At 39.8% G+C, this 22,923-nt stretch overlaps 1 protein-coding gene and 1 non-coding gene across 3 annotated transcripts; one reads left to right on the forward strand and one right to left on the reverse strand.

Annotated features, from left to right (window-relative positions):
• Positions 1-71: 71 nt before the first annotated feature.
• On the reverse strand, positions 72-8,853 carry LOC131242378 (uncharacterized). Of its 2 annotated transcripts, XM_058240971.1 has the most exons (9): positions 8,491-8,853; positions 8,279-8,395; positions 6,161-6,387; positions 5,071-5,282; positions 4,850-4,952; positions 4,240-4,360; positions 3,990-4,113; positions 2,287-2,794; positions 72-1,405 (listed from the first exon to the last, which is right to left on the reverse strand). In XM_058240971.1, the coding sequence occupies exons 1-9, from the start codon at positions 8,819-8,821 to the stop codon at positions 257-259; spliced, it is 2,892 nt and encodes a 963-aa protein (XP_058096954.1). In that variant the 5' UTR covers positions 8,822-8,853; the 3' UTR covers positions 72-256. The 2 variants fall into 2 exon arrangements, with proteins under 2 accessions (XP_058096954.1, XP_058096953.1); XM_058240970.1 differs by having other exon boundaries at positions 3,990-4,360; positions 8,491-8,852.
• A 12,468-nt stretch (positions 8,854-21,321) lies between these two features.
• Positions 21,322-21,428, forward strand: LOC131244818 (small nucleolar RNA R71). The gene has a single exon (XR_009170591.1). It is a non-coding gene; the product is annotated as a small nucleolar RNA R71 (small nucleolar RNA).
• The last annotated feature ends 1,495 nt before the right edge of the window (positions 21,429-22,923 follow it).

A 22,923-nucleotide genomic window follows, 5' to 3' on the forward strand; every position in this document is an offset into this window, starting at 1 on the left:
GTTACTTTCAAGCTGGTATTCGAGGGAAACTGTAATTTGAGGGTTAATTCCTCACTGTGAATGAAAGGGGGTCATTAATCTTTTGTCATCTCCTCCTCATAAAACTAACAGTTCACAATTCGATTCAGTTGTGCATCCAAACACTGCCTAAGGCTCCAATCCTACATTTATCTCCATTGTATACTGTTAACGTACCATGATCTTTATACACATGCAAAAGATCCAATCCATTTGCTTCCTCGAATGCATTCGTCGATTAAAGCCATCTCCTATAGAACATGATATAAGCCCTCTTGATCACCTGCCCAAGTAAAAAATACCCAAGAAAAAGCAAGACCAAAAACCCAAAATAGGATAGTGGAAGATCAGTCAGTCCCATAACCTTTCCAACAGGAGTGAATGGGATTGCGATCCCAACCGCAGAAACCACGACTGTAGAAAAGATCACAGGCCACGATGCCACCTCCTGGATGAATGGAATTTTCTCTGTCCTGATCATGTGGATGATGAGTGTCTGCATTAGTAAGCCCTCAACAAACCAAGCTGAATGGAAGAACTTGTATTGAGAAGGCAGGTAAGCATTGTAATAGAACCAAAGAAACACAAAGGCAGCGATATCGCATATAGAGCAGACTGGCCCATTCCACAACATGAATAATAGCAGTCCTTTGTGGGACCAATGCTGTGGGTTCCTTGCGTACTCTTCCTCCATTTTGTCCCATGGGATTGCAATCTGACCTAGATTGTATAAGAAGTTCTGTGTAAGAAGCTGCATTGGTGTCAACGGCTCGAACGGCAAGCATGTGGTCGCGACAAGGAGTGATATAATGCTGCCTATGTTAGCGACAACTGACATTTTTAGATACTTCATGGTGTTTCCATACGTGATCCTACCACGTTCTACACCTGCAACAAGGACATTAAGGTCCTTCTCGAGAAGGATAATGTCGGCAAGATCCTTAGCCACTGACGCGCCTGAGTCAACCGAGATCCCGACATCGGCAGCGTCCAATGCAAGGGCATCGTTTATTCCATCGCCCAAGAACCCAACGACGTGGTTTCCGGCAGTTTGCAAAGACTGAACCACATGGACCTTTTGGGTCGGAGTGAGGCGGGCCAGTACCGTGACTCTCTTCACAGTATCATGGAAGGTGGCCTGGTCGAGGAGCTCAAGATCAGGGCCGGTTATCACGTGGGTGGTTCTGATGCCCACTTCTTTGCAGACCTTAATGGCTAAGGAAAGGGAGTCGCCGGTTAAGACCTTCGCCTTTACACCCTTCTCTGCCAGACGCCGTAGAGCTTGCTTTGCAGAATCTTTGGGGGGATCAAAAAAGGTGAGTAGACCGAGGAAAACCATATTGGATTCAATTGTGTCATCATCAACAGCTCTCCCACCAACGGTTTCCTGCAACAATGTGACAGGAAGATGCTTAAAAAAAGTAAAAGATCATTGAATTAGAAGATTGTTAAAATATGTTTTGTATAAAACAAAGGGTTCTGTTTCACATATTCATTGCAGATTACCCTAGGCAAGAAACCACCATCTATTAGCACCGTTGTATTCATTTTCAAATTAATGTTAGGACAAAACTGCCCTCATACAAGTCTACTATATACAGCCTGCCTTCAAATCATGGGCACTACCATAGATGGTACAGAGATTCAAAATCAGATTGGTTGCATTATTCTATCCTCTGATGAGTGGACATTTTTACTTCAACTGAAAAGGGGGTATTTTGGTCATTTGGTATGGATTCCTCTAATACCTAATGATGGGTTTGGTACGTCTAATTGTCATATAAAAGAAGGGATGTAGATGCACATAACCCTAAAATAAATGCAGCAAAACAGAATTAGATTGATGGTTGGACAGCATTCAATGATCTCAGTGGGACCTTTCTCGGTTTATATTCACAGCTGCCACCACCTGATGAGAGGCCCTGATTCCACATCTGTGTGCCATGTTCGCATTCCAATTGGCTCTCAATGTATCCTCAAGCGAATTGTCGAAATCATCAGATGAAAAGGACCAATTGAATAAAAATCTAGGAGAGCATGCATCCAGTGGTCTAATGGGGCATTTACAACTGGAGGTTGGCTGTGCAGTCATAAATGTATTCTGTGGGGTAATATTGTGGACCACGATATATTTGTAATACTCTAAACTATTGAAACGAAGAATCTATTGAATGATCTCTAACATGGGAAAGAAACTATTGAGGAAACACGGATATGCATCAAACTCAAGACAACAACATACAAACACCAAAGGAGATGGAAACATACCATTTTTATCCTTCTTATTGCCAACCCCACAACCCGTAATCCATCATTACTTAGTTCTTCACCCATATGTAGGATTCTCTGACGGTCTTCCAAAGAGAGAGGAGAGGTAAAGCCGCCATCGATATGCTCAACGAAACTAGAAATATCTAGTACTTCCTCGAGTGCTCCTTTTGTAACCATGAATCTACTAATATCAGGACAAGGCCCATTTCTGTCATGCATATTTTTCAGATATGTTTCCATGATTATAGACACTCTTCTCCGTGAAAAATCAAAAGGTATCTCATCTATCTTTCTCCACTTGGATGCCTCAAACCTGTATCCACTAGTATAAACATACGCCAAAATTGCATCGTCCACCGGATTCCTCAATTCAGCCTTGAAGTAAGCATTAAGGAATGCGAACTGCAAAACCCGCTCTTTGGGTAAGCCCCAGCTATCAAGGTGATGTAGCATTATAATCTGGTCCATGGTCAGAGTTCCAGTCTTATCAAGGCATAGGATATCCCTGCAAAATTTAAAAAATATATTTCACAAAATGGTTGAAACCTATATTTCTTAGAGTAGAACAATGCAATAACTAATATCATCTCACTATTTGAACACTTATAATCATTTGAAATATCAGGAAATGTAATGCAGGGGCATTTTCACACTGGGCTCGAGTGGGGTAGCTTGTGAGATGCAAGGGCACACTCGGGGTGGGTGCGGCCCAAGGAGGAGGTCTCGTGTTTGAGACTCCTCACCAAGGGTGATTAATGCGCATTTCACACCGGGCTCAAGTGGGGTAGCCCGTGGGATGCAGGGACACACTCGGGGTGGGCAGCCCATGTGATTTGGGGCCCACGAAAAGGGTTCGGCTGAGGTCCTAACCCAAGAGATGTGGGGCCTGGGCTATGAGATAAAGGGATTAATTTGCCATACTCTAACAGTTCGAGCTTTTAGAGCAAGTGGTTAATTGTCCTGCATCAAAATGGGTCTAGGTCTTTGAAGTGACCAATGGTCCACTAGCAGCCATCTCAGAGATTGATGTCCAATCTGTAGAATTGTCATGGCAGACATCTCAATGTCCCATCTCGTGGACTTGGCCATTTTGGCACTACTTGTTCACTAGAAATTTTGTACATTGAATTTAGAGAATTCTAGAAAAGATTAGATGTGTGTAGAGATCTCAATTTTAGAGTTCTCTAGTGCCTTCTAGTACTATTCCTAACCATTGGATGATTGTCATTTGGCATCATCCTAGCCATCCATGTTAGGAGACGGAGAGCTTCTTAGGTCTATATAAGGGGGAATGCCCCTCATCTTGAGCATTGGTGCAATACAACCTTCAAACTCTCTTGTGATCTCTCCTCTTCAAGTTAGCTTGGTTAGCATTTTGTTGGTTGGCTGACTCATCCACAAAAGGGGTTTGAGTCAAGTGGCACACAATCTAAGCTTAGGAGAAGCACTTCAGCGATGACACTAGTCTCCATATCAGGTTCTGGCCTTGACAACCATGAATGTACATCCAAACATACATACAGGAAAAATGGATTGCACTGAGAGTCGATGCACATATATCTCTCACGATCCAAAGATCATACGGGTGCGTGCGTGCATGTGATATAGGCAGATAGATATAGGAACACACATGCATCAGTACTCACAGAGAGAGGAATTTTCATCACGCCTAGAATATTCAAGGATAAACGCAAACTTACATGGCTCCCATGTTTTGTATAGCAACTAAGCTTCTGACTATGCATCGGTCTCTGGCCATTGCAAGGGCTCCTTTTGCAAGATTAGTATTCACAATGAGAGGAAGCATCTGAGGAGTAAGACCAACTGCAACAGAGATCCCAAATAGAATACTCTCACTCCAGTTTTGTGATGTATTGTAATCCAAGAAGACGATAATGGGGACTATGACAAGCATAACGCAAATAAGTGCATAAGAAACACGCCGCACACCAGAGGCAAAGGCGTCAGGCGGTTTTTCTTTTCCTAATGTGGCAAATATGGTACTCATGTAAGTCTTAGATCCAGTTGAAATGACTAACCCAGTGCCACAACCAGATACCACACTTGTTCCCTGAAACACAGATAGTTAACATTTGAAATTAATATTGATGCAAAAAAAGGAAAAAAAAAAAAAAAAAAAAATTTCTTTGCATTCAAAGGGATAGAATGCAATGTACTTTCCACCATTTCTTTAAATGGTGGTGACTTATCATCTTGCAATTGGAATACATGTATGTCAATCATGGTGCACATCCCGAAATCTTAGTGATTGGGCAAATCTAACCATCTAATATCAGACAATGTATTTGGACTGCTGAACATTTCTTTATATTTGTCCATTTGATGGCTATGAAGTGGATGGTTAAGATTGCCTTATTTGTGTGATTTTTGGGGTATGCTCCACCCACAATGTTCCCCAGGTCCGGATTTTGATAGTCTGGATTGACATAAATTCTTGCTATGAGTCAGCAGATGAGTAATTGCTGTTTAGAAATGGTGGAAGGCACAAATGGTAGTCTAGCACCTGCCATCAAAAAGTTAGATATGAGAAAAAACTTGCCATGAAACATATATTCCTAAGCTCAAGCAAAGGAGTCCGTGGATCTTCTTTGATCTCTGCAATTTTCTCAAGCGTCCCAGACTCGCCTGTTAATGAAGACTGACTGTTCAAGAAGCAGTATGGTGGTCATGCGTTCTATAATTGGCTGTAGAGAAAGGAATGAATGTCTTCAGTGCTTCCTCATATGACAAGTGGAGTGAGTGTTTGATCTAGCACCATACCTTACAACAAGGTCTTTTGAGGTCAATAGCCGCACATCACCAGGAAACAGATCCCCAGGACTGAAATGGACAATGTCACCAGCCACAATATCCTTTTGATCAATTTGAACGATCAGTTCTGTCTGAACAAATCTACCGGCGCACCTCTGAACTTTAACAGGCGATTTTAAAAGCTCTGACAGCTTCATGGCCGCTTTTGAACTTGTAAACTCCTGAAATGCATAGGAACCTTTAAATTATGGGTCACTGTGGATGGCAGATTTTTGCAGGAATTTGGTTGTGGTGTTTTTATTTTTTCGAGATTTTCTTGAAATTACTACTCTTTCAAAGAAGGTTTCAAAACCCAGGAGTGATAGCCCAAATACCCATATTTTGGATTCCTACCCAAAGTTTTAAGTACAAAAGCAAACATTCATGGTGGCTTTTGAACTTGTAAACTCCTGAAATGCATAGGAACCTTTTAATTACGGGTCACTGTGGATGGCGGATTTTTGCAGGAATTTGGTTGTGGTGTGTTTTTTTTCGAGATTTTCTTGAAGCTACTACTCTTTCAAAGAAGGTTTCAAAACCCGGGACTGATAGCCCAAATACCCATATTTTGGATTTCTACCCAAAGTTTTAAGTATGAAAGCAAACACCAATTTTGGTGTCCGAGAAAAAATGCAAACTAATACACCTTGATTTTGCATCATCCAAAATGGTTCTAAAACATCACTATCACTATAGAAACATTATGTTACAAGAATAAATAATTAATTAAAGAAATAAATAACTTGTTGTGATAATAATAATAATAACAATAACAAAACCTGCTTCATGGAACTAGCATCGTTATACAAATGTCCTGAAGAGGGGGGGTTGAACCATGGTTTTAGGACTCAGATGAGTCTGATGCAACTCGTCCAAGTCAACTCGGACTCAGTTAGACCCAATCCTGTTCGATAGCATGAGTGATCCCCCAGCCATCTTCGACTGATTCAGCCCTGGCTTGGGCTAGTCGCGACTTGACTCAGGGCCAAATGAGCCGGGTTGAGTCACTGAGTCTTTTAACCACAGGTTGAAATCTTCAGTGTTGTGAAAATTGAATTACCTGGTGAAATCGGAGTCCAACACTGATGAACACCAGTATGAACATAATGCTTCCATTAGCATAATCGTACGATATGTATGACAGAGCTGCTAAGACAATCAGAATGATATTGAATGGGTGAATGAAAGCATCCCATAGCATTTGCCACCATCTCGGGTAGGTATGATCAAGAGGAACATTTGGGCCACTTTCTTGCAGTCTCCTCTCTGCCTCCCTAAAGCTCAGGCCTGCACAAGACAGAGCTTAAAGCCTGCTGAAATCAAACCTTTTAGCATAAATGTAATGAAAGGAGCATTTTCAAGCAATCCATCATTTATTTACGCTGTAGCTACACAGTCCAAAATTGAAGAGTTATCTAATCAGAATTCTGTAGTAGGAAAAAGGATGAGTTTGCATGCACAACTGAATTGAATTGCAAGAATTCATTTTAATCAAGAGGGGCAACCCTCAAATTGCAGTTACATTCCTTTCAAGCCCAACTTGCAATGAATGTAATTGCAATTTGGAGCCTAGACTCTCACTATGAATACTGAGGAATGTATAATTGCAATTGGAGCCTAGACTCTCAGTATGGATACTATGGAATGCAAAATTGCAATTTGGCTGTTGCTACATTAATGAACTAGTTATTGCAATTCAGATCAATAGAGCTTCCAAACATGACCCTAGTATTCAGAGAACTAGTTATATTGCAAGCAAGCCTCCTTTCTTGGAAATGGAATAAGAAAATGTCATAAATAGCACTATACCATGTGGTCTTCATAAACATTTAACGTACTTTCTATAACGTACTTTCTATATTTCAATGATTGAAATAACCAGAAATCTCAGAGTAAACTCGGCAAAAGTTATACGTCACATTTTTCTCAAGCAATAGAAGAAACTGTAATTTGTTCAAATATGCATTCGTTTATGGTGAACATTAGGCATATTTAACACAATCAAGTACATATTACATATAAATATCGAGATGTCCCTATGGCTACCATTTCGCATCGATGAACGAACATATCTTTCCAACTGCATTTTGTTCCGCATGCCTCTATGTACATTTTGATATAAACCTAAATTTGAAATTAATGTGAGAAAATCAAGTCTGAAAAGTCCTCTTGTGAGAGATGGTTTTCACTCGACTTGGTAGATGCTTAGAATCCAAAATTTTGCACAAAGTGAGATAAGATAACGCCAATGTTCAAAGAAAAGTTTTCTAAAAAACATGGGTTTCAGCCCATCAAATAAATCAGTTTCTCCAAAAGGAATACAAGCAAATGGAGGGGGTGGTAAAGCCCCAGACACCATCAAAATCTTTGATTGGTTGTGAAACTCATATGATGGTTTATCCAATGGCCCATGTGAACACTGCCTGGAAGGAATGCATCAGCCAGTCCCAAGCACGGTTAAAGGACAGTTGATGTAAGGTGGGCAGCTGGTTGTAAAACTATTGCCAAACTAATCTTGAGAATTCCTGTTTAGAAGGATGAATGGGGGAAAACAGGATTCATAAAGCTGACCCCAAAAGAGGACCTGTGAAAGGCAATGGTGATGATCCAATGGTTCGTTTGCTTGTGATGGGCGGACCCATGTATTATGCAGTGAAACATGGCATTACGTGACAGTAGAGAAGTGGACAACTAAAAACCAACGTAATAGCTGATGACAAAAGAATTTCATTGCTAGTGTTAAAGTATACATATGTACAGCCGCTCATTTACAGTTGTAAATAATATCTAAATAGTTATGTTGATGAATTCACTTCTATCTATTAAGATCTACAGATCTCCCACATCTTCTATATATTCTTGTATTCTCAATGAAATAAAATATATTAAAGTTTCCACGGTGTAGTCTCTCTCGTGTGTAACAGATAGAAGGTCATATATCATAATTAGGATTTCATCAACCAATCTACATCAGTTTGAATTGTACTTTGATACCTCTTTTGCTAGTATTTCATCATCTAAATCATATGAAAACTTTTTGTTTACAAATCAAACAACCCCATCAACAAATATGAGAACAACAAAGAAGGGAAGGGTTGAATTGAATCAAAATCCGCTCCTTCAATTCAAAAATTCATACTAATCCACAACAACAAAGCATCACTAAAAACGTGCACACCTCTTTCTGTCGACCTCACATATTCGAAAACCAAGTCCTTTTCAGACTGAGCCAAGGCATGCAACCAAGCATCAACCTTCTCTTCCTCTTCAGACCGCATTCCCCTATCAACCTTTTCTATAAAAATCAAAAGCAGATGAAACCCATCTCAGAAAAATGAAGGAAAAGACAGAAGAAAACAGAGAAATGAGGAGAAGGAAAGAAATGGGTACTTCTTGAAATGAGCTTTCCCAAGCAATCCAGAACGCAATCCGCGAATCCCCTTTTCGGGATTCGGTGACTAGGGCCATGTTTCTTCAAGAGATTTTCGCGGATGGCACCTGCCGATGGGTGGTCGACGCTGGAAGAACCAAAGGAGTTGGAGATTTTATTGAATTCCATTGGTGGGTCGATGAGAAATTGGCAGGAGTAGGGAAGAGAGAATGAGGAAAGGAATTGCAGAGGGCATTGCGGGGATATTCTGTAAATGTGAAGGATAAGAAGGGAAACAGTAATGGTAGAGAGAGAGAGAGAGAGAGAGAGAGAGAGAGAGCTGTTTTCCATTCTTCAACTACCAACCAGGGAAGACGGTTAGGTGTTGGAAGGGCAGAAGAGCAGAGAGTAGTTTGAATTGAACTTCCGAGGGAGAAGAAGTATTCAGGAGTCTCCGCAATCCTGGCCGTTGGTCTTCTGATACGTGGGGCCGACCTTGGCATTTATACACGTCTTTTTCGACAGAAGTTTCTTGGAAACCCTGTTTACACGGTGCCCATGTAACCCAAAGCCCGGTGGGCCCACAAGATGTCCATATGATATCCAATCCGTTCATCAGTTTTTCCCAATCATATTATGATATGAGCTCTAAAATGAGACAGATCCAAAACTGAAATGAGCCACACCACAGAAAACAGCGGGGATCGAACGCCCACCATTGAAACCTGATTCGATCAAGATGATATTTGCATTCGATCAAGATGATATTTGCGTTTTCCCTACACCACGGTGGGGATAACCTTATGAACGGATTGGATGGCATTCAACGGTCATACTGGGTAGCCCACTCTAACGGACTTAGACCTAGTATCTTAACCCATGGGTTGGGTTTGGGCTTCACATGCATGACTTGATAAATTTTCTGGGTCGGGCTTGGGCTGGAAGTGAAGTCATCACCACACCTTTATATGTACATGTGTTATATCCTATAAATATGTCATTTCAATCCTCAGTTAGACGACCCATTTATCTTGAATTTAGAATCATGATCTCATTTCTCTAAAATATCTATTTCTATGTGGCACGCTTGATCTTGTTGGAAATAGTAATTTTGTCAATTTTTTCAGTTGGGCCAGGTCATGTCAGGTTGGGTCCGAGGCCAACCAATTTTTTGGGTAGGCCCATGCCGGTTTTGGTCTTAGATCAGGCCATGATCTTAAATGTTGGACCAGGCCCAGCCCAAACCCATCCAATTGCCACCCAAGGTTCTTAGTTAGGAAGATTTTAGTAGGTTGGTGCAACATAAAAGTGACAGCGGTGGTTCAGGTTCCACTTAAAACGAGTTCATCTCATTTTAATTAATTGTCATCACATGACTACAATTTCCGAAAATGCGATGAAATCATTTTTATGAGTTCATTGTAATCATATGATTATGATTGACTAAAAATGAGAAAAACTCATTTTTTTAAGGTGGCAACGAAAATGCCTGCATGAATATCACAAGAACTAGTTTCTATCTCATTTTCTTAGGCTTTTGGTAGGCTTCGTTTCCTGTTCTGTTTTGGTTCTGGTCACTGATTTTTCATGATTTTTTAACTTTATCTGCCAGTGGATGCATTTAAAATTGAAGTTTGATGGAGGGATTTTAAAACTAGTGCCATGCTTTTTTTTAAAAAGATCTGAGAGAGCTTTTTATCGATTTAGTTCCTCATTTGCTTGCCGAATTGGTTCCATCTCGTTGTATAAATTCATATGTTATAAGTCATGAAGAGATGTTTTCATTTCTCTTCTCCCAAGTCCAATGGAAGCTGTGAAAAATGCTAATGGGGAAAGGTTCTGTTCAAACACAACTAGAAATGGCTGTGTAGCATGTGTTTTCTTTTTGCCGATCCACTTTATATTGATTGAATTTTGTTCGTGGTACTTGCTCCTCTTATTTGGAAATGCAGATCAAGAAGAACTAGGCTAAAATTCAAAGGAGCTACAAAGACACATGAAGGTAGAAGTCTTGATCCAGGATCTATGCACGGCAAGGATCACGTTTGGTGGATTCAAAAGTTCAATTGGTTGCCACCCAACTGCCCCAATGCGCTGAGAACACTAAAAGCATAATTCCTCAGTCAAGTCGAACTCTTTTACGCCAGTTTTTCCAAAGGATCCAAGTATCATTGCATAATGATCCTCTTCCTATGTCTCTCTCCATTGATCAGAATACCATTGTACCTTGGGACTTCAGTTGGCTTGTCATTTCTTAGCATTTATTATCAATACAATCTACAATTTAGTTTGGGTCAGAAATTTCAGTTGAAGTTCATGTTAATTTTCAAATCTTATGACGATTTCTGCTAATTGTTTGATCTTATTGCAGTTTCGAGATTTGCCAATGAGCTACTGAGAATTGCAAGAAGTGATGAGCTCAAGGACTCTATGGTAAGTGCTACCTCTTGGAACATTGCACGCACGATCGAAAGATGAACATGTCATTGGCACAAAAGGATTAGACGATAGAGACACTCTAGGCTGAGGCGGTACTCATTTCGATGCCTCCTAGCAATTGGAATGTAGATCTCCAGTTAGGCCTTAACAACCTCAGTCGAATGCCCACTGTTAGAAATCTTAACTACAGATTCTGTTTGTGGCCCACCCTGTTTTGTATATGCCATCCAATCCATTCAGAAGAGGTGCTCCTGGGATGTATGGATAACTCAAAAATCCGCCCATTCCAAAATTTAAGTATGCTATGTGCCACAGTTTTAGAGGCTTTGGGCATGAGTTTACTGTTAGAGTCCTTCAATATATATCGATGCACCATCCTCTAGTAGCTCGGGCTTTAAGAAAAAGTGACTGTCTGACATAGTACCAGAGTAGAAAGTCATGTTTGAATTTCAAAAACAGCAAATATGACTCCCTGATATATTCTTCCGGTGCAGAGTTCCACGTGCTTATGTTGTGAGTATCCCTCCCTTTCTCATGTTTTGGTGCAGAGTTCGACCCCACACTCTAATGAATCGCAGGGGGAGTGTTAGCATCCACCTGAGTTTTGGATGTGCATGATTGACTAATTGGATGCTGTGCACACATTACATCGGCCCCACATACCGTGGTGTTGCTTAAGGGTAGTAGTTGTTCCACCCCCTGCCTGCCAGCATTTTGAAAGAGACACTTCTCTGCTCCCACACTTGACTATGTTTTTTTTATTGGGAATCCGAAAAGGGTTTTCATGTATCAAGACGAACTGGGAAGGGGAGAAAATGTATTACATGAATGGCTATACGGCAGTGGCATTTTTGGATGGCATTGGATGAAATGATCATATAAATAGAGATCAGGCACTCACAATATCTTGCATCTTTAGGACTTCAAAGGTCGAGAGATTTGCCAAAATATGACATGTTGGTTGATCCATTCGTGACGTAAGGCCAAACCTAAAATATGTAATAAATACGGCAGATTCAATACGATGCAAAAAGGTGGGCCATCGTAAAGACCACCTGACATGAAAATCAGGCCAATGCATTCATGGGGGATGCAAGACCAGTACGTTGGGTCGGACTGTCGGCTGTTGGTTGATTTTTACTGTCCACCTGACGCGTCTATCGGCCTGTCTATATCAAGTGATCAGATTCACTATGATGCGGGGGTGTTGATTTTTGTACCCTGGCTGCTATGACACTTGATATGCAGGTATTTAGACGTGGCACACGTGTCATTTACTAATTAAACAGACTAATTGTAGAACCCACTGTCACTATGTTACATTGTAAAAATAGGATTGGTTGAATGATCCTGACATCTTATTTGTGGACAGTTGGCCTGTGGAGTAAGAACATTGGACGGTTTTCACCTTTAACCGTTCAATTATTGTCCACTAATCGAATAGTTAGATAACCAAACAAGAGTAAGTTCTTGTTCTTGATATGTCTAGACTGCCGCCCATGCTTTTATTAGATCATAGTGATGTATCATGGTTAGACGAAAAGAAACCCAAATGAAAGTAGTAGTCCTTGTAAGGTATGATGTAATTGGATCCAATGATTCTTTCCTAATACAGAGAAATTATCATTTAATGAGTTGACCATAAAACAATTATAACTTTAATATAGGCATAGTCATGAAACACAATCTATCAACATGTAATGATGGCTCTGAGGCTCTGGAGTCAACCGACCTATAGCAAGCTAAGGACTTCCGTTTTGCTAGAAAAGCTCGTTCTGAAGGTCAAAACCAATACTGTAGAAGAAAATAATATATATATATATATATATATATATATATATATATATATATATATATATATATATATATATATATATATATATATTACTTTTGGTAATTTTCATTTTTATTGTAATTTTAATATTTTCAATTTTTTTAGAATTTACTTTTAATAATGTAGGAATGCTCTAATAAATTTTATTTGACGTTCTTTCTTTGATAAATTTTATCTTTTAAGAGATTTCGTTGATATTTTGGATAATTTTAAATTAGATTTTTGGTTCTTCCATATAAATAATTTAATTGCGCAATCTTAAACCATTATTAAATAAAATTATTCAAAAATTTCCTCTTTTTTCTCTTAAAATTAGGAACTAACCTTGTGAGATTCAAATACTTTACTACCTGGGGAAAATGATGATTTTCTTCTTTATCATTTTACACTCTCCCATGCATCACACAAAGTCCATTACTCAGTGTTGATGGTGTTTCCGGTTCACCCCCTTTGCTGCTTGAATACCTGCACAGGAAGAGGACAAAGGAGATGTTCACTCCCCAAGTATAGGGTTGTGATGTAGTAATAAACTCGATGAGACCGAGGTCGAATCCCAAGGGACTGATACCTGTACGTTATCTGAAACTAAATAGAATGAGAACCAGATTAAGATGAAATCTAAATCAAATGATTTTTGAGGAATAATAGTGAAATACTAAGCTAAAACTTAATGAATTTAGAGGAAAGGAAACTAGGGATTCAGAGGATCCACTTGTAGAGATCAGGGAGATCTTATACCTGCATTAAGAATCATGGAAATTAAACTGAACTTACTTGATCAGTTTTCATGAGATGAAAGGTATATGAATTAGAATGGATTCCATCACCAAACCATGCCCAGGAGACAAAGCAAACGATAGAATTAAACTAATTACCAACCAATCAACAATGCATGAAAGTTAGGAAGGATACCGTTATCCAACCATACTCATGAGACGATGGTGAACAACAGGGCTTCTTGACTATCAGGAATATTAAAAGGAGGAAGAAATACTCAAAATCATCGCAGATCTATTGTAATTTCAGTCACAACAAACCATTGAAAAAAAAACTAAAAGTATTCCTTTTAATTGAACTAAAATTAACATCAGTCAGTCTAAACAAGAAGCACAAGCAAAGTCTCTCCCATCAGACTACAAGCTTCACCTCTTAGCCCTAGCTAAGAGGCTTAGCCAGACATGATCTAGCTAAAATCTCAGTAAAAACAAATCATAAATAAAAATTAAGCAAAGGAAAGAAGATCTTATTGATGGCCAGCCTCTCCACGCTATTCTTCTTCTCTCTTGCTTTCCCCCTTCACGTCTACCTTGCCTCCAAGGCTGCACTGATCCTCTCTTCTCTCTCTCTTCTCTTCTCCTTTTATAGGAGTGGAAGTCGGTCGGCTAGAGTCGGTGTACGGGGTTTACGCAGTCAGTAAGTTACGCAGTAACCAGCGAAAAACGCAAACTCATTGTGTTTGGTTTGAATTTTCAGGATGGTGGTCATCCCATCTTCCATTCTGACTTCATGGCTGGGGTCAGAACCACCTGATCGAGCATGTGGACGGTCCGGATCATGGATCCGACCGTGCCCTTGATCACAGAACGGCCCACAGCGTCCGGTTTTCACGAACACAGGGCCTACGAAAAACAGAGCATGCTGACGTATTCGGTGGGCCCCACAGAGATGTTTTTGGAAGAATCCACCCCGTTCATTGTATTCAGCTCGAAAAATTAGATGAAAACGGATAGTTTTTTACTGGATTTGGTGTGGCATACTGAGCTTTTTAGACCGCCATCCGAATTGCGTTTGAACAATAAAAAACCGATCTACGCAATATTTTGAAATTATACTACCTAGGAATGGAATTTTTCCGCCCCACGGGACAAATGGACGGTCCAGATCGTTGATACGGGTGATGGGTGGGGCCCACTACACAAAAATGGACAGACAGCGTCCGTCCGCTGTCTCCGTGTGCGAGATGGATCGGGTCAGCGGCGCTGACCGATTGTCTCGATTCAGTGCACATCAAGTGCACTTGTGCACTGTGCACTGGCGATGTCAATGGGGTCCACTCGTGATGTATCTGTATAATCCTCTCCGTCCATCTTCTTCCCCTTTTAATTTAAGACGTTGAGTCCAAAATTGAAGTGTATCCAGAGATCAGGTGAGCCCCATATCACTATTTTGGTGACTGATCTGTCAGTTGTGCCACTTCTAGAGGCATCCAATGGCTGAAATTTTACGTGTACCGTTAATTTATGGTCCTCAAGCCATGTATGAATTTTTGAGCCAAACAGATGATGGAAACCCAGTGATCTTGCATTTTGGCTGACTTTCAAGCCGCTTGAGCTTCAGTTTCTCAATTTTCGCGGACCCCTGGTATGAAATTCCGTTGATCTTGGTCCCCTGGAGTCCGTCCCTTACCCTTGGTATCATCAGTGCGTTAAATCTATGCTTTATCATCCTTTTTTCAGTCTAAGCTCGTAAGTACACTCTGAATCACAAACACGATTAAATCAGCCATTAAACAGTATTATGCCTGTAGATCCAGGTAATAACTGGGGTCTAATATGCAATATTTGACCCTCAACATAACCCCCAACCAGCATTTTGCTAGTCCCGAGCAAAATATGTGAAAAATTACTTTCAAAACTAAAAAACAATTCCTGTAAACCCGAGTGACTTGTGAACACATAGTCGAGATGTGAAAATTCTAATATTCATGAATGTTGGGTATAATTCTTTCCTAGACTCAAGCACATGGTAACTTCATAATTAAGTTCAAAATATTAACCTGTTAATTAGAACAATTCTAAACATTGAATTCCATGGATGTATAGTCTGATCTCGACTTATTAACATTAAGATTCACCTATCTATTTAAGGATATCATTGTTAACCAATAAGAGAATTCACAATAACCCATACTTGTCTCACACATTATCTTTTTCTTTTCTTTTTTTTAAATTTTTGATTTTTTCATTAAAAGTAACGCCAAGAAGGGGAATCAAATCCTCACCTATAGGGAGCAAACCTAAGGTAAAGACTTCACACCCACTTTTTTTCAAATATCATCTATGGGGAATCGAATCCTCACCTATAAGGAGGAAACCTATGGTAAAGACTGTTCGCCCGATCCATTCAATTTTTCAAGTTGGTTCCTTTCATGTTTAGTGATTACCAAGTTAATCCTTTAATATCGAATTGAATTCTTAATGTGTAAGCGAGATGCGTTTTGTGAAATCATGACTCAATCAATGTTTACAACTTTTAAAAGATACTGAATCAAAGAGTCATAAATTACCAACATCACTTATCTTGAAATTCACAAGGAATTCACAAAAAATTAAAAATTTTCATAATTTTTGCTCAAGACCAAGGAAACACTGATTAGTAAACCTAATCTCCCACCCCCAACCTAAAATCTACATTGTCCTTAATGTAAAAGAAATAAGCATACAATATACATGGGACAACGAAAATATAAGAGTGATGGAAAGATAGTACCTGGGCAAAAAAATCAAGAAGCTTTCTAAAAATATCTACGTAAGAGCGGGTCAGCACAAGAGAGAAACCAACAGAAGCAAAATAGAAATAACAAAAATAAAATCCTACCTACACCACTTTCGCAGGTGCTCTCGATTGCATTTAGCGTATGCAACAAGCCTTTAAACCCCTAGGTTGCCCCTAGTGGACGAGTTGTAGTCTCGTGAGAGTTTGCAGCAATGTTAACCACAAACATTGAACTAACGAACTAGGAAAATGAAACAGAATGAAAAGCTGGGTTGGCTCCCAGGAGCGCTAAGTTTACTGTCTATCCTAAAACAGCATAAAGGAAACTACCCTAGTCCTATGAAAACAGGAAACCTACCTATACCTCCATCAGACTAGGAGATCAATCATGGTAAACAGGATCAGTCAGAGGTATAGACATGTCCTCTGAATCAAATTTCTCGACAAATAGCTTTAAGCGATGTCCATTTACTTTAAACTCCTTGCCATTGTCAGGATCTCTTATCTCAACGGCCCCATGAGGATACGCAGTGACCACAATGTAAGGGCAGGGCCAGTCCAACGAGATCGAAGCTTACTTGGAAAGAGATGTAATCGAGAATTATACAAAAGGACTTTCTGACCAGGTGTGAATAATTTTCGTAGAATACGTTGGTCATGAAACGCCTTCATTTTGTCTTTGTAAATTCTTGAGTTCTCGTACGCATCGTTCTGGATTTCTTCAAGTTCATTTAATTGAAGTTTACGTAGCGAGCCAGCTTGTCTAGATTGAAATTCAGATTTTTGATCGCCCAGTACGCTTTATGTTCTAACTCCACAGGCAAATGACAAGCTTTCCCATAGACAAGTCTAAAGGGAGACGTTCCAATAGGGGTTTTAAAAGCAGTACGGTATGCCCATAAGGCATCGGTCAATCGGATTGACCAATCCTTACGATCAGGGTTAACCGTTTTCTCTATGATATGTTTGATCTCCCTATTGGAAATCTCAGCTTGTCCACTTGTCTGTGGATGGTATGGGGTGTTCACCTTATGAGAGATACCGTATTTCTTCATTAAGCTTTCGAATGGTCTATTAGAAAAGTGTGAGCCCCCATCACTAATGATGGCTCGAGGCAACCCGAACCGCGAAAGGATGTTCTCTTTTACAAATTTAATAACCGTGCAATGGTCATTATTTCGACACGAAATTGCTTCGACCCATTTAGTAACATAATCTACGGCGAGCAAAATATACAAATTTTCAAATGATTGGGGGAATGGTCCCATGAAATCGATGCCCCAGCAGTCAAATGCTTCTATAATAAGGATAGGATTCAAAGGCATCATATTTCGACGGGATAATGCTCTCAATTTTTGACAACGCTCACAAGCTTTGCAAAACTCATGAGTGTCCCTGAACATAGTGGGCTAGTAAAAGCCACACTGTAAAATCTTAGTCGTGGTCTTTTTAGCAGAAAAGTGACCACCACAGGCCTGTGAGTAACAAAAGGAGATGACACTCTTATGCTCATCGTCTAGCACACATCTCCTCAGGATTTGGTCTGGGCAATATTTAAACAAATAAGGATTATCCCAGAAAAAGTTACGTACCTTGGTGAAAAATTTCTTCTTATCTTGCGCAATCCAATGTGTAGGTATGGAACCTGTGGTAAGATAATTAGCAATATCAGCGAACCAAGGTAAATGGGAGACTCTGAATAATTGTTCATCAGGGAACATGTCATTGATATGGGTCGTCTCAGGGGAATCAGAGGTATTAAGGTGAGACAGATGATCGGCCACTACGTTCTCTACTCCCTTTTTATCTTTAATTTACAAATCAAATTCTTGGAGTAGAAGGATCCATCGTATCAGGCGGGGCTTAGAATCATTCTTAGAAAGAAGATACTTAAGTGTCGCATGATCCGTGTAGATAATGATCTTGGATTCGATCAAGTAGGACCTAAATTTATCCAAAGCGAACACTACGGCTAGGAGTTCTTTTTCCGTAGTCGAGTAGTTCACTTGGGCAGAATTTAAAGTTCTACTTGCGTAATGAATGACGTAGGGCCTCTTATCTTTTCTCTGGCCTAGAACCGCTCCAAGAGCATAATTAGAAGCGTCGCACATAAGCTCAAAAGGAAGGCTCCAATCGGGTGGTTGCATGATAGGTGCAATGGTTAACATGCCCTTAAGCTTGGTGAAAGCTTCCTGACATTGCTCAGTCCACTCGTATGGTGTGTCCTTTTGCAGAAGATTACATAAGGGACGAGAGAGGAGACTAAAGTCCTTTACGAATCGTTTATAAAACCCTGCGTGTCCTAAAAAGGATCGCACATCTCTGATGTTCTTGGGTGGAGGTAGGTTAGAGATAAGATCGATTTTTACCTTATCCACCTCGATTCCTTTGGACGAGATAATATATACAAGGACAATTTCCTTATGAACCATGAAATGGCACTTCTCCCAATTAAGTACCAAGTTCTTCTCTTCACATCTTTTCAGCACACATTTAAGACTTTCTGAGCACTCACTGAAAGATGAACCGAAAATAGAGAAATCGTCCATGAAGACCTCTAAATATTTCCCCACCATGTCAGAAAAGATACTCATCATACATCGTTGAAATGTGGCAGGGGCATTACATAATCCGAATGGCATCCTTCTGTAGGCAAAGGTGCCATAGGGACATGTAAATGTAGTCTTTTTCTGGTACTCAGGGGCGATTTCAATCTGATTGTAGCCCGAATACCCGTCAAGGAAACAGTAATAGGAATGACCAGCTAGCCTTTCCAAGATTCGATCAATGAAGGGCAAAGGAAAGTGGTCCTTCCTCGTGACAGTATTCAGTTTCCTATAGTCAATGCACATTCTCCAACCAGTAGTAACTCTAGTTGGCACGAATTCATTATTGGCATTGGCTACGATGGTGATCCCAGACTTCTTAGGAACCACCTGAGTTGGACTCACCCATTGACTATCGGATATGAGGTATATGATACCCACATCTAATAGTTTAAGAACCTCAGCCTTAACCACTTCCCTCATGTTTGGATTTAGTCTACGTTGTGATTGCCGAGTGGTTATCCTCAAGATAAATGCGGTGAGTATAAATCGATGGGTTGATTCCCTTGAGGTCCGCTATCGTCTATCCAAGGGCTCCCTTATGCTGAATAAGAGTAGATATGAGCATACTCTCTTGTTCTTTCTCCAAGTGGGCAGAAATCACCACCGGGTATGTCTCATCTTGACCTAAATAGACATATTTCAAATCAGAGGGCAAAGGTTTTAGGTCAAGCTTTGGCGGCTTGAGGTTAGACGGTAGAGGCACTACATCAGGTTGGGGCAACTCTTCAAATTGTGGCCTCCACCGGTTAACTTCAAGTATCGGTGCAGTATCAAGCAAGGCACATGTCTCCTTAATCATGTCATCATCAAAATTATGGGAGTGAGCCAGGCACCTCTCTAGAGGGTCAGAGGATAAGGTCAGAGGTGTCGTATCTTCCACTAAAGAGTCAATCATGTTAATGTCGTGAAAATTGTCATCATCCTCTAAGTTTCTGCCGTTATTGAAAAAAATGTTTGACTCCAATGTCATATTCCTAAAAGACATAGTCATGACACCGTTCCTGCAATTGATAATTGCGTTTGAAGTGGTAAGGAATGGGCAACCAAGAATGACGGGGATCTGAGTGCTCATGTTATTGATGGGTTCGGTGTCCAGGATGATAAAATCTACAGGGTAATAAAATCTATCAACTTGGACCAACACATCCTCAATTATCCCTCTTGGTACACGAACAGAGCGATCAGCAAGTTGTAGTGTGGTTAGGGTAGGTTTTAATTCACCCAAACCTAACTGTTTGTATACCGAGTAGGGAATCAGATTGACGCTCGCTCCTAAGTCAAGAAGTGCATGATCAATTCAATGGTCCCCGATTACACATGATATGGTTGGGCTACTGGGATCTTTAAATTTCTGTGGCACATCTTGCTTTAGGATGACACTCACTTTCTCGGTCAAGAAGATCTTCTTTTGAATACTCTGCCGTCGTTTGGTCGTGCACAAGTCTTTCAGAAATTTGGCATATGAAGGTATCTGTTTTACAACATCAAGTAAAGGAATGTTGACTTTCACTTGTTTCAACACCTCTAGGATATCCTGAGAGTTAGAGAGAGGTTTTGGTACGACCAACCATTGGGGAAATGGAGCAACTGGCTTTTTTAGAAGTTCCGGTTCTAATTTTTGTGGGGCCTCACTAGATCCATTATCATTGTCCTCTTCTAGTTCTTGAGGCTTTTCGGGCCTAACCGGAAGGGTTTTATCAATGATCTTCCCACTCCTAAGAGTGATGATGGATTTAGCGTGCCCCATTTGATTTGAAGAGCTGGGATCACTTGTCTCGTATTGCGGTTTAGGATTAGGGAGCAGTTGTGCAGGAAGCATCCCCTTTTCTATAGCCGTCATACGTGAATCCATCTTTTGCATAAAGTCTCGCATTGCATGGGTCAGCTCTTGCATGGAATTTTAAACCGGTTCTTCTTGAGGTTTCCCCTTATTTGGATTTTGATTGAAGAAACCTTGAGGGGTAGCCGTTTGTCCATTTCTCCAACTAAAGTTTGGATGATTTTTCCAACCAGGATTGTACATATTAGAGGTTGGTCCATTGAAAGGTCTTTGATAATTATTTACGGCATTGGATTGTTCATTCAATACTTCTCGAAAGGCGGGTATTGTAGGGCAATTTTCAGTTGTATGAATATTGCAATCACAGATGCCGCAAACACTTTCATTAACCTTATCATTTTTTCCTTCCATGGCCTTAACTTTCCTTATGAGCGTAGTCACTTTACACTTGAGATCATCCTCTTCTTTCAAGAGATACAATCCACTTTTCTCCTTTAATTGAGTCGACCTAGACGTGGTGTTCGACTTTGGGTAATAGTCCCATGATTGTGTTTTTTCCGCAAGACTATCGAGGTAATCTCATACCTCGTCAACATTTTTATTAATAAATTCTCCATTACACATTGTCTCAACCATTTGACGCATGGAAGATGTCAGTCCATCATAGAAAAAATTTGTAATACACCACGTTTCAAAGCCGTGTTGTGGGCATGAACAGACCAAATCCTTGAACCTTTCCCAACATTGGTAAAATGTTTCATCCTCCTTTTGGGTGAAGTTCATGATTGCTTTTCTAAGGATAATCGTTTTATAATGTGGAAAGAATTTCTTTATAAATTCCCTTTGCATATCATTCCATGTGCCAATGGATCTAGGACGCAGTGAATGTAACCACGTCTTAGCCTTCTCTTTTAAGGAAAAAGGAAAGAGTCTCAGCCTGACTGTGTCCTCAGACACATTTTGAAAATATAAGGTGGCTAAGGTGGCTCTGATCTCATCAAACTCTTTTAAATATAGGTATGGTTCTTCAGATTCAAGCCCGTGGAACTTAGGAAGGAGTTGGATAACCCTTGGCTTGATGTCCATATGTCCTGTATTTTCAGAAAAAATCATGCATGAGGGCGTACTCACCCCCGCTGGTTGTAAATAATCACGTAAAGTACGTGGCGGGGGTGCTTGATACACCTCATTTTCATCCTGAATGTCCTCCACCTTAGGTTGGGGTAGAAGAGGTTGGTTTTCAGCCATCACTTCAATTAACTCAGGGGATTTTGAGTGGTGTCTAGTCCTGCGATGGATAGTCAACCCCTCAACCAATCCTCCTTCAGTCAAGAGACGTCGAGTGTTGTCACGAGCCCACTTGGGCATGAAACACTGGCAGCCCTCAATCAAATTCGAAACCTAATCCTAAGAAAGAAAAAGAAAATTTAAAAAGAAAGAGAGGGTTGGAAAGAAGTTACCAAATTGGAGTCCCTAAGTTAAAAACCTGTAAAATAAAACAAAATAAGTTAGATTCTAAAAAGAGAAGAAAAATCCTTTAAAAAGAAAGATAGCAGTAAACTGATTTCTAAAAGAAGGAATTCCTAAAAGAAAGTAAATTATTAAAAGAGAACTGAAAAATAGAAAGTAGAGAGAAAGCTTACCGAATTAGAAATTTCTACCTTAAAAAGCCTACACAATAGGAAAGTTAGTTTCTAAACAAAAATTCTACAAGTAGAAAATTTCTAAAAATAAATTAGGAAACAAAGTTAGATTCTAAAAGAGTTAAAATTAGAAAGTTTCTGAAAACAAAAGAGGAAAGTTTTAAAAAAAAAAACTATTTCCTACAAATAGGAGAATATTATAATTAGAAAATTTCTAAAATTTAAACCCTAATTTTAAAAGTAGAAAAAGTAAAGAAATTAGGAAGGAATTACTAATTTAGAAACTTATGTCACAATCCTACAAAATAGGAAAACAAGTTAGTTCTAGAAATCAAATAAAAACTTAAAACTAAAGTTAATCAAATTCTAATCTTAAACTAATTCTAAACCTAATTAATTTTAGAGAATCGCAACCGTAAGTCCCCGGCAGTGGCGCCAAAAACTTGTTCACTCCCCAAGTATAGGGTTATGATGTAGTAATAAAGTCAGTGAGACCGAGGTCGAATCCCAAGGGACTGATACCTGTACGTTATCTGAAACTAAGTAGAATGAGAACCAGATTAAGATGAAATCTAAATCGAATGATTTTTGAGGAATAATTGTGAAATACTAAGCTAAAACTTAATGAATTTAGAGGAAAGGAAACTAGGGAT

Source organism: Magnolia sinica, chromosome 4 (genome assembly GCF_029962835.1).
Source record: "Magnolia sinica isolate HGM2019 chromosome 4, MsV1, whole genome shotgun sequence".
Classification (NCBI taxonomy): Eukaryota; Viridiplantae; Streptophyta; class Magnoliopsida; order Magnoliales; family Magnoliaceae; genus Magnolia; species Magnolia sinica.

Excerpts from the sequence above, each read along its gene's own strand:
- LOC131242378 (XM_058240970.1), bottom strand. The coding sequence starts at position 8,821 with ATGGAAAACAGCTCTCTCTCTCTCTCTCTCTCTCTCTCTCTCTCTACC. Across the intron at positions 5,283-6,160 it reads TTGGACTCCGATTTCACCAG|GAGTTTACAAGTTCAAAAGC; the intron begins GTAATTCAATTT and ends TATGCATTTCAG. Across the intron at positions 2,795-3,989 it reads ATACAAAACATGGGAGCCAT|GGATATCCTATGCCTTGATA; the intron begins GTAAGTTTGCGT and ends TAAATTTTGCAG.